The following is a 12,500-nucleotide window of genomic DNA, read 5'->3' on the forward strand; positions in this document are numbered from 1 at the left end:
ATACATACATACACACATACATACGTACACACACACACGCACACGCACACACACACACATACATACATACATACATACATACATACATACATACATACATACATACATACATACATACATACATACATACATACATACATACATACATACATACATACATACATACATACATACATACATACATACATACACACACACACACACACACACCGGATGATGTCAAGATAATGCTCCTTAAGACATTAATGAGCGCCGACGGACGTGGTGAATATAACTCTTTGTTCAGCAATTTTGAAATGTACAGTGATAGAATTCAGAACATGGGCCGTTCTTGCAGTGTTCTCACTGTACAACAAGTCAGAACCATAGGATAAATAAAGGGGGCATATAGACAATGAAAGCTCTTACAATATTCAATGATTACATTTCTCTAAAACAAGGTTATAGGCTGTTTAGGTTATGTGCACCACCAAGTTAGAACGGTAGGCGAAATAAAGAGGTGAAAAAAGACCAAATTACTAGGGTGAGGCACATTGAACACCGTTTGGGTCTTGATGTCAAAAAAGATACACTTGAAATAACACTATTCTATTATAGAATGTTGTGTGTGCTGAATTTGCGTGTATGTGCCAAGTGCCACCACTACTATCAGTAGCATTGTCAAAACTATACACAAAAAGTAATAAAGTAAGCACACCACTACTATCAGTAACATTGTCCAAACTATACACATGAAGTAATAAAGTAATAAAGTAATAAAGTAATAAAGTAAAGTAATAAAGTAATAAAGTAATAAAGTAATAAAGTAATAAAGTAAAGTAATAAAGTAATAAAGTAATAAAGTAATAAAATAATAAAGTAATAAAGTAATAAAATAATAAAGTAATAAAGTAAAGTAATAAAGTAATAAAGTAATCAAATAATAAAGTAATAAAGTAATAAAGTAATAAAGTAAAGTAATAAAGTAATAAAGTAATAAAGTAATAAAGTAATAAAGTAATAAAATAATAAAGTAATAAAGTAATAAAGTAATAAAGTAATAAAATAATAAAATAATAAAGTAATAAAATAATAAAGTAATAAAGTAATAAAGTAATAAAGTAATAGAGTAATAGAGTAATAGAGTAATAAAGTAATACATTAATAAAGTAATAAAGTAATAAAGTAATAAAATAATAAAGTAATAAAATAATAAAGTAATAAAGTAATAAAGTAATAAAGTGATAAAGTAAGCACACCGGCCACAAACGATGTGTTTACAATCGTGCGTTGTTACAAATAGGCCACATTATTAAGGTGAGGCACATGGGCAACTAACAGCTTACTACACAACATACACTTAGTACTACCTTCTTAGCTACAGTATACATATCTCCCTGACATATTACATCATTTATACTGCAGCAAACCAGACATTTTGGACTCGTCTTATGAAGGTGGCAGGGCTTTACTTTGTGAGCAAATTTTATCATGAAACTTTGTCATCAAAGTCTGGCATTCTCTGAACCACATACAAAGCTCTCCCTCACCCTCCATTTGGCAAATCTGACCATCATTCTATCCTTCTGATTCCTGCTTAGAAGCGACAATTAAAGCAGGAAGCACCAGTGACGAGATCAATAATAAAGTGGTCATATGAAGCAGATGCTAAGCTTCAGGACTGTATTGCACAGATTGGAATATGTTCCTGGATTACTCCGATGGCATTGAGGAGTACACCACATCAGTCATTGGCTTCATCAATAAGTGTGTCGATGACGTCATCCCCACAGTGACCGTACGTACATTCCCCAACCAGAAGCCATAGATTACAGGCAACATCCGCACTGAGCTAAATGCTAGAGCTACCGCTTTCAAGGAGCGGGACTCTAACCCGGAAGCTTGTAAAAATCCCTCCGATGAACCATCAAACAAGCAAAGCATCAATACAGGACTAACATGAAAGCCAAAACCGGCTGCGCGAGTGGTGTTCTGTCCTCCCACACCAAACGCGATCAGGTTAAATATCAAAACAAACTCTGACCCAATTACATTAATTTGGGGACAGGGCGAAAATCATTAAACATTTATGACAATTTAGCTAGCTAGCTTGCACTTGCTAGCTAATCTGTCCTATTTAGCTAGTTTGCTGTTGCCAGCTAATTTGTCCTGTGATATAAACATTGAGTTGTTATTTAACCTGAAATGCACAAGGTCCTCTACTCCGACAATTAATCCACACATAAAACAGTCAACCGAATAATTTCTAGTCATCTCTCCTCCTTTTAGGCATTTTCTTCTCTTGACTTTATTTTGTAATTGGCAATATTTCATAAATTAGGTGCATTACTGCCACTGACCTCGTTCATCTTTCAGTCACCCACGTGGGGATAACCAATGAGGAGATGATACGCGGGTACATGCTTCTATAAACCACTGAGGAAAGGCAGGTCTTGCAGCGCGATCTGCGTCACAAATAGAACTGACTTCTATTTTAGCCTTTGGCAATGCAAACACTCGTTGGCATGCGCGAACAGTGTGGGTGTAATAATTGAATAATATAGATTTCTACATTTATTTTGCAACTCTTGCGCCTGCTACGCGAGCAGTGTAGACAGCCTGTAAGATCGAATCAAACCACACCGACTCTGACACTCGTCGGATGTGACAGGCCTTGCAAACCATTACAGACTACAAAGGGAAGCACAGCCGAGAGCTGCCCATTGACACAAGCCTACCAGACAAGCTAAACCACCTCTATGCTCGCTTCGAGGCAAATAGCACTGAAACATGCATGAGAGCACCAGCTGTGCTGGAAGACTGGTGCCCCCGCACATTGACTCTGTATCGGTACCCACCTGTATATAGTGTCACTATTGCTATTTTACTACTGCTTTTTAATTACTTGTACAACTTAATTACTTGTGCTACTTATTAATTACTGGTTACATTTGTCTCTTATTCTTATCCATATTTTTTTAAACTGCATTGTTGGCTCGTAATTAAGCATTTCACTGTAAGGTCTGTTGTATTCGGTGCATGTGACTAATAACATTTGATTTGATTTGTTGAATTTCTGTTGTATTCGGTGCATGTGACTAATAACATTTGATTTGATTTGTTGAATTTCTGTTGTATTCGGTGCATGTGACTAATAACATTTGATTTGATTTGTTGAATTTCTGTTGTATTCGGTGCATGTGACTAATAACATTTGATTTGATTTGTTGAATTTCTGTTGTATTCGGTGCATGTGACTAATAACATTTGATTTGATTTGTTGAATTTCATTCGGTTTGTGACTAATAACATTTGATTTGATTTGAATTTCTGTTGTATTCGGTGCATGTGACTAATAACATTTGATTTGATTTGTTGAATTTCTGTTGTATTCGGTGCATGTGACTAATAACATTTGATTTGATTTGTTGAATTTCTGTTGTATTCGTGACTATGTGACTAATAACATTTGATTTGATTTGTTGAATTTCTGTTGTTTTCGGTGCATGTGACTAATAACATTTGATTTGATTTGTTGAATTTCTGTTGTATTCGGTGCATGTGACTAATAACATTTGATTTGATTTGTTGAATTTCTGTTGTATTCGGTGCATGTGACTAATAACATTTGATTTGATTTGTTGAATTTGTGATTTTCCCGCTTGTTGTGTAATCTTTATGTCCAATGGCCGATGAGAACCGATACGTTTTATCTACAATTTCTCTTCATTATTTCCCTTCATATGACAAGGATTAAAAATGTCTACTTGATTAATGATCGTGACTGCTAGCTAAGATTTTGAAAGTAAGATGTTGACATGATCAGTCCAATCAAAGCCATTGTACATATAACGTGATTTGACGTCATTTTATCTGTGGCCAATGACCTTGAGCATTCTTGAAAGGGGACTTGTAATTTAAGTCTATGGCAGGACCCAAAGGGCTGAAATTTTGGATGTCTACCCTTACTAAGGACTTACACTTGGCAAAGGTGTAGTGTCCCCATGAGTGACAGAATACTGAGCCAATCACGGCGCAATGCTCCTATTTTCTGCTGTCTCGCCACACCACCACATAAAGCACTGAGCTGAAACACCTGCGTTCTGGAGCTGCATCACAGCTATATTATATATTATATATCTTTTTTATATATATTTTAAAAAAATAGTTTGCAAACTGATATGTGACACCTATAAATGGCAAAATAAAAACAGATGAATGATGGGTCAAAACTGATGTTATATATTATGTAAACTCTCTCTCTACCTCTGTCTCTCCCTCTCTCTTCTCTCCCTCTCTCTCTACCTCTGTCTCTCCTCTCCCCCCCTCTCTCTCTCTCTAACTCCCTCTTTCCAGGATACATTTGAGCTGCGTCTGCTGACGTGGCTGGGTCTGTCGGTGTCTGTGGTGTGTCTGTTGCTGTGCATCCTGACCTTCTGGCTGTGTCGGTCCATCCAGGGGACTCGCACCACCATCCACCTCCACCTCTGTGTCTGCCTCTTCATCGCTGACCTCGTCTTCCTCAGCGGTATCTCTCAAACACAGAGCAAGGTGGGGATAAACATGTGTGTGTGTGTGTGTGTGTGTGTGTGTGTGTGTGTGTGTGTGTGTGTGTGTGTGTGTGTGTGTGTGTGTGTGTGTGTGTGTGTGTGTGTGTGTGTGTGTGTGTGTGTGTGTGTGTGTGTGTGTGTGTGTGTGTGTGTGTGTGTGTCAATCTAACGATGAAGGTATATTTATCTTTATAATATTTCACTTTGAAGATTTGCTGTTGTAGGATCTTGTATCCCCTTAAGTTCCCAGGATGGCAAACAAATAACTAAAAATACAAGTAACGTTTACATCAGTCAGATCTGAATTTGAGTTTGAATTAAAGTTTTTGAAGGTTAAATTGGACTTTTATCCCTTTCATCTCTCCTCCTCCCCCTCTCCACTCCCCTCCTCTTCTGTCATCCTCCCTGTCCCCCTCTCCTCTCCCCTCCTCTCCCCTCCTCTCTCCTCTCCTCTCCTCTCTCCTCTCCTCTCCTCTCCACTCCCTCCTCTTTTGTCATCCTCCCTGTCCCCCTCTCCTCTCCCCTCCTCTCCTCTCCACTCCCCTCCTCTTCTGTCATCCTCCCTCTCCTCTCCTCTCCTCTCCCTCTCCTCTCCTCTCCTCTCCTCTCCTCTCCTCTCCTCTCCTCTCCTCTCTCCTCCCTCTCCTCTCTCTCCTCCTCTTCTGTCATCCTCCCTGTCCCCCTCTCCTCTCCTCTCCTCTCCTCTCCTCTCCTCTCCTCTCCTCTCCTCTCCACTCCCCTCCTCTTCTGTCATCCTCCCTGTCCCCCTCCTCTCCTCTCCTCTCCTCCCCTCTCCTCTTCTCCCATCCTCCCTGTCTCCCATCTCCTCTCCTCTCCTCTCCTCTCCTCTCCTCTCCTCTCCCTCTCCTCTCCCTCTCCTCTCCTCTCCTCCTCCCTCTCCTCTCCTCTCCTCCCTCTCCTCCCTCCCCCATCTCCTCTCCTCTCCTCCTCTCCTCTCCTCCTCCCTCTCCTCTCCTCTCCTCTCCTCTCCTCTCCTCTCCTCTCCTCTCCTCTCCTCTCCTCTCCTCTCCTCTCCTCTCCTCTCTAAGGGAGGATGTGGGTTTGTAGCAGGTCTCCTCCACCTGTTCTTCCTAGGATCCTTCAGTTGGATGTTGTTAGAGGGGGTTCAGCTCTATCGCATGGTGGTCCTGGTCTTCAACACTACCATCAGGTATTGGATATATTTATAAATGATTATATCTTAGTATATATTTAGAGTATATATTTGTATTATACATTTATGTTATATTAATTTAGACATGTAATGTCTGTATTTATATTATTTCCTAATCTATTATATATTTTCATTATATTTATTTCTTACAACTTTATTTTATTTCTTACAACGTTATATTTACCTCTCTATTATCTACCTTGGTGTGTTACCTCTTTTAACTGCTATTTTATAAAGCTCTGGGATTCTTCTTCTTATTGTAGACCTCTGTACCTGTACTTTATGAAGCTCTTTGATTCTTCGTCTTACTGTAGACCTCTGTACCTGTATTTTATGAAGCTCTGTGATTCTTCGCCTTACTGTAGACCTCTGTACCTGTATTTTATGAAGCTCTGTGATTCTTCGTCTTACTGTAGACCTCTGTACCTGTATTTTATGAAGCTCTGTGATTCTTCGCCTTACTGTAGACCTCTGTACCTGTATTTTATGAAGCTCTGTGATTCTTCGTCTTACTGTAGACCTCTGTACCTGTATTTTATGAAGCTCTGTGATTCTTCGCCTTACTGTAGACCTCTGTACCTGTATTTTATGAAGCTCTGTGATTCTTTGTCTTACTGTAGACCTCTGTACCTGTATTTTATGAAGCTCTGTGATTCTTCGTCTTACTGTAGACCTCTGTACCTGTATTTTATGAAGCTCTGTGATTCTTCGTCTTACTGTAGACCTCTGTACCTGTATTTTATGAAGCTCTGTGATTCTTCGTCTTACTGTAGACCTCTGTACCTGTATTTTATGAAGCTCTGTGATTCTTCGTCTTACTGTAGACCTCTGTACCTGTATTTTATGAAGCTCTGTGATTCTTCGTCTTACTGTAGACCTCTGTACCTGTATTTTATGAAGCTCTGTGATTCTTCGTCTTACTGTAGACCTCTGTACCTGTATTTTATGAAGCTCTGTGATTCTTCGTCTTACTGTAGACCTCTGTACCTGTATTTTATGAAGCTCTGTGATTCTTCGTCTTACTGTAGACCTCTGTACCTGTATTTTATGAAGCTCTGTGATTCTTCGTCTTACTGTAGACCTCTGTACCTGTATTTTATGAAGCTCTGTGATTCTTCGTCTTACTGTAGACCTCTGTACCTGTATTTTAGGAAGCTCTGTGATTCTTCGTCTTACTGTAGACCTCTGTACCTGTATTTTATGAAGCTCTGTGATTCTTCATCTTACTGTAGACCTCTGTACCTGTATTTTATGAAGCTCTGTGATTCTTCGTCTTACTGTAGACCTCTGTACCTGTATTTTATGAAGCTCTGTGATTCTTCGTCTTACTGTAATCCTCTGTACCTGTATTTTATAAAGCTCTGGGATTCTTCTTCTTATTGTAGACCTCTGTACCTGTACTTTATGAAGCTCTTTGATTCTTCGTCTTACTGTAGACCTCTGTACCTGTATTTTATGAAGCTCTGTGATTCTTCGCCTTACTGTAGACCTCTGTACCTGTATTTCATGAAGCTCTGTGATTCTTCGTCTTACTGTAGACCTCTGTACCTGTATTTTATGAAGCTCTGTGATTCTTCGTCTTACTGTAGACCTCTGTACCTGTATTTTATGAAGCTCTGTGATTCTTCGTCTTACTGTAGACCTCTGTATCTGTATTTTATGAAGCTCTGTGATTCTTCGTCTTACTGTAGACCTCTGTACCTGTATTTTATGAAGCTCTGTGATTCTTTGTCTTACTGTAGACCTCTGTACCTGTATTTTATGAAGCTCTGTGATTCTTCGTCTTACTGTAGACCTCTGTACCTGTATTTTATGAAGCTCTGTGATTCTTCGTCTTACTGTAGACCTCTGTACCTGTATTTTATGAAGCTCTGTGATTCTTCGTCTTACTGTAAACCTCTGTACCTGTATTTTATGAAGCTCTGTGATTCTTCGTCTTACTGTAGACCTCTGTACCTGTATTTTATGAAGCTCTGTGATTCTTCGTCTTACTGTAGACCTCTGTACCTGTATTTTATGAAGCTCTGTGATTCTTCGTCTTACTGTAGACCTCTGTACCTGTATTTTATGAAGCTCTGTGATTCTTCGTCTTACTGTAGACCTCTGTACCTGTGTAGACCTTTGTATTTTATGAAGCTCTGTGATTCTTCGTCTTACTGTAGACCTCTGTACCTGTATTTTATGAAGCTCTGTGATTCTTCGTCTTACTGTAGACCTCTGTACCTGTATTTTATGAAGCTCTGTGATTCTTCGTCTTACTGTAGACCTCTGTACCTGTATTTTATGAAGCTCTGTGATTCTTCGTCTTACTGTAGACCTCTGTACCTGTATTTTATGAAGCTCTGTGATTCTTCGTCTTACTGTAGACCTCTGTACCTGTATTTTATGAAGCTCTGTGATTCTTCGTCTTACTGTAGACCTCTGTACCTGCATGCTGTGGGATATGGACTGCCACTGACTATAGTCATCATCTCTGCCATCACCTACCCAGATGGATACGGTACCACACAACAGTGAGTCTGGGAGGAGAAGTAAAGAGGTGCATTGTGGGGGTTTGGTGACGTCATATCTGCGACTCCCCCGTGTTCTCTGCGCTCCTTGACCCCTAGGACAGACAAATGTCAAAGGACAGAGGTTAAATTACTGAAAGTTGTTTATGTGTGTGTGTGTGTGTGTGTGTGTGTGTGTGTGTGTGTGTGTGTGTGTGTGTGTGTGTGTGTGTGTGTGTGTGTGTGTGTGTGTGTGTGTGTGTGTGTGTGTGTGTGTGTGTGTGTGTGTGTGTGTGTGTGTGTGTGTGTGTGTGTGTGTGTGTGTGTGAATAAAATAAAAAGTTACACAATAGAATAACAATGACAATGTCATAGATTTAACATGTATATAACCCAAATGTAACGTTATCCGCTCTGTGTGTCTCTGTCAGCTGTTGGTTGTCTCTGGAGAGAGGATTCATCTGGAGTTTCTTCGGCCCAGTGTGCACCATCATCTTCCTCAACGCTTTCATCTTCATCATCACTGTCTGGAGGCTGGCCCAGAAGTTCTCTAGTCTCAACCCTGACCTCTCCACCCTACACAAGATCAAGTAAGGGGTGTGTGTGTGTGTGCGCGTGCGTGCGCGTGTGTGTGTGCGCGTGTGGGTGCGCGTGTGCACGTGTGTGTGTGTGTGTGTGTGTGTGTGTGTGTGTGTGTGTGTGTGTGTGTGTGTGTGTGTGTGTGTGTGTGTGTGTGTGTGTGTGTGTGTGTGTGTGTGTGTGTGTGTGTGTGTGTGTGTGTGTGTGTGTGTGTGTGTGTGTGTGTGTGTGTGTGTGTGTGTGTGTGTGTGTCCCAAAATAAAATGTAACAATTGACATTTTCTGCTGTATTGAAACCCCCAAATCAAAACCGTTTTATTGAGAGTTTCCCCTTCGGCTGTAAACAGAGACTATTCCACTGAGAGGCTTTGTTCACTCACACTCCATAAAACAGTGAAAAATGGTTTCTCTTACAAAAAGCACATCCATCTCCAACATCTTAATGAATGACAGATACGAAAGCATTAACTGCAATGATACCATGTTATACATGTCGTACAACCAAGTATGATACCATTTTATACATGTCGTACAACCAAGTATGATACCATGTTATACATGTCGTACAACCAAGTATGACCCATACGTAGAATGTATGCACATGACTTAAGTACATAAAAGCGTCTAAATGGCATATATTATTGTCTTATTATTATATACATATATTATTATTATTATTATGATACCATCTTATACATGTCGTACAACCAAGTATGATACCATGTTATACATGTCGTACAACCAAGTATGATATCATGTTATACATGTCGTACAACCAAGTATGATACCATGTTATACATGTCGTACAACCAAGTATGATACCATGTTATACATGTCGTATAACCAAGTATGATACCATGTTATACATGTCGTACAACCAAGTATGATACCATGTTATACATGTCGTACAACCAAGTATGATACCATTTTATACATGTCGTACAACCAAGTATGATACCATTTTATACATGTCGTACAACCAAGTATGATACCATGCTATACATGTCGTACAACCAAGTATGATACCATGTTATACATGTCATACAACCAAGTATGATACCATGTTATACATGTCATACAACCAAGTATGATACCATGTTATACATGTCGTACAACCAAGTATGATTAAAATCTTAACCATGCTATCTGTGTTAATACCAGCTGCCATGTTATACATGTCAGAGTATGATTAAAATCAAATCCAGCTGCTTTGTCAGATTTCAAAAATGCTTTACGGCAGAAAGCAACAACCATGCGATTATCTGAGGACAATGTTTTCCCATTGTCTCCTCATCCCCTAGGTACACTCCAAGATACTTAAAACCTCTCTAGCACCATTCCTATTGTCTCCTCATCCCCTAGGTACACTAGGGATGATCCCTCCAGACCATTTCCCATTCTGTAAAGCACAACTTTTTTTATCCCAATTGACCTTTCCAGAGTATACTCCATTAATTAAACCGATCAATCATGAGACTCAAACTATCCACCTACACTTGATTTTTCACCAAAATAACTCCATCATCAGCATATGCTGAGAGAGGAACAGGAGGAATATCCTCTGAAAGATTCACCACAATGCGACGTCTAATGCTATTTAGTAGTGGCTCTATAGCGATGGCATACAACATTCTGGACAACGAACACCCCTGTCTAGTTCCTCTACACACTTTAAAAGGAGCACTGAAGCCACCGTTAACTTTCCATACTCTTTCAATGTCACCATATATCACCCTGATCATGGCAATAAAACCAGAACTGAAGCTTATAGCCTCAAAAGTGTGCCATAGGTATTTATATTCAACTCGGTCAAATGCCTTTTCCTGATCAATCATCCAGCCCAATCGCCCTAGAGACATCCCAAAAATCCAGATTCAGGGAAATGTTATGTTAGGATAGCGCCTAGCCAGAGAAAACCATACAGACATTTTCCAGCAAGGAGACGGCTCACAAAAGTCAGAAATAGCGATTAAATTAATCACTAACCTTAGACGATGTTCATCTGGTGGACTCCATGTTGCACAATAAATGTATGTTTTGTTCAATAAAGTCACTCTTTATGTCCAAAAACCTCAGTGTAAATTGACGCGTTATTTGAGACAATGCATTACTGAACATAACATCCGATTAAATTGCAGAGAGCCACATCAAATTACAGAAATACTCATCATAAACATTGATAAAAGATACAAGTCCAGCCGCTGTGTCAGATTTCAGAAAGGCTTTACGGCGAAAGCAAACCATGCTATTATCTGAGGACAGCACCCCATCAAACAAACATCATAATTCAACCCGTCATAATTCAACCCGTCAACACTTAACTCAGGAATAAAGATATAATTCATGCCTTACCTTTGACGAGCTTCTTCTGTTGGCACTCCAATATGTCCCATAAACATCACAAATGGTCCTTTTGTTCAATTAATTCCATCGTTATATATCCAAAATGTCAATTTATTTGACATGTTTGATCCAGAAAAAAAACAGTTACCACTCGCGCAACATGACTACAAAATATCTCATAAATGACCTGTAATCTTTGTCCAAACATTTCAAACAACTTTCCTAATACAACTTTAGGTATTTTTATACGTAAATAGTCCAATTTAAGACGGGATAAACAACGTTCAATAACGGAGGAAAACCAAGTGTAGTGAGCATTTCTGGTCACGCGCCTCTATTAAACAGTGCATTTCACTCGACCCTCATTCTGAACAGCTGTACTTCTTCATTCCTCAAAGGAAAAACATCAACCAATTTCTAAAGACTGTCGACATCCAGGGGAAGCGATAGGAACTGCAAGAAACTGCCTTAGAATTCTAGATTCCCAATGAAACCTCATTGAAAAGAGAATGAACTCAAAAAACAAATCCTGGATGTTTTGTCCTCGGGGTTCCGCCTGCTACATACGTTCTATTTTACTCAAAGACATCATTCAAACTGTTTTAGAAACTTCAGAGTGTTTTCTATACCAATGATATGCATATCCTAGCTTCTGGGCCTGAGTAGCAGTCAGTTTACTTTGGGCACGCTTCTCATCCAGATGTCGAAATACTGCCCCCAAGCCATAAGAAGGTATTACAAAGCCATCACCTACAGAGAGATGAACCTGGAGAAGAGTCCCCTAAGCAAGATAGTCCTTGGGCTCTGTTCACAAACACACCCCACAGAGCCCCACGACAGCAACACAATTAGACCCAACCAAATCATGAGAAAACGAAAAGATAATTATTTCCAATGTGTCAAGAAATTAACAAAAAGACTGAGCAAACTAGGATGCTATTTGGCCCTCAACAGAGAGTACACAGTGGCAGAATACCTGATCATTGTGACTGACCCAAACATAAGGAAAGCTTTGACTATGTACAGACTCAGTGAGCATAGCCTTGCTATTGAGAAAGGCCACCGTAGGCAGACCTGGCTCTCAAGAGAAGACAGGCTATGTTCACACTACTCACAAAATGAAGTGGAAACTGAGCTGCACTTCCTAACCTCCTGCCCAATGTATGACCATATTAGAGACACATATTTCCCTCAGATTACACAGATCCACAAAGAATTTGAAAACAAACCCGATTTTGATAAACTCGCACAGTGTGCCATCACAGTGTGCCATCACAGTGTGTCATTACAGTGTGCCATCACAGTGTGCCATCACAGTGTGCCATCACAGTGTGCCATCACAGTGTACCATCACAGTGTGCCATCACAGTGTGCCATCACAGTGTG

The 12,500-nt window shown here is 39.7% G+C and overlaps 1 protein-coding gene across 1 annotated transcript in view; it reads left to right on the forward strand.

The window, feature by feature from the left end:
• The window catches only part of LOC124021000 (adhesion G protein-coupled receptor E5-like), a 39,174-nt gene that overhangs the window by 24,182 nt on the left and 2,492 nt on the right, over nt 1-12,500 (forward strand). Inside the window, exons 10-13 of the mRNA XM_046336313.1 lie at nt 4,336-4,530; nt 5,579-5,700; nt 8,121-8,216; nt 8,624-8,782. Of these exons, the coding sequence (XP_046192269.1) occupies nt 4,336-4,530; nt 5,579-5,700; nt 8,121-8,216; nt 8,624-8,782 (572 nt within the window). The remainder of the gene's footprint in view (nt 1-4,335; nt 4,531-5,578; nt 5,701-8,120; nt 8,217-8,623; nt 8,783-12,500) is intronic.

The sequence above is a fragment of the Oncorhynchus gorbuscha genome, unplaced genomic scaffold (genome assembly GCF_021184085.1).
Source record: "Oncorhynchus gorbuscha isolate QuinsamMale2020 ecotype Even-year unplaced genomic scaffold, OgorEven_v1.0 Un_scaffold_1017, whole genome shotgun sequence".
NCBI lineage: Eukaryota > Metazoa > Chordata > Actinopteri > Salmoniformes > Salmonidae > Oncorhynchus > Oncorhynchus gorbuscha.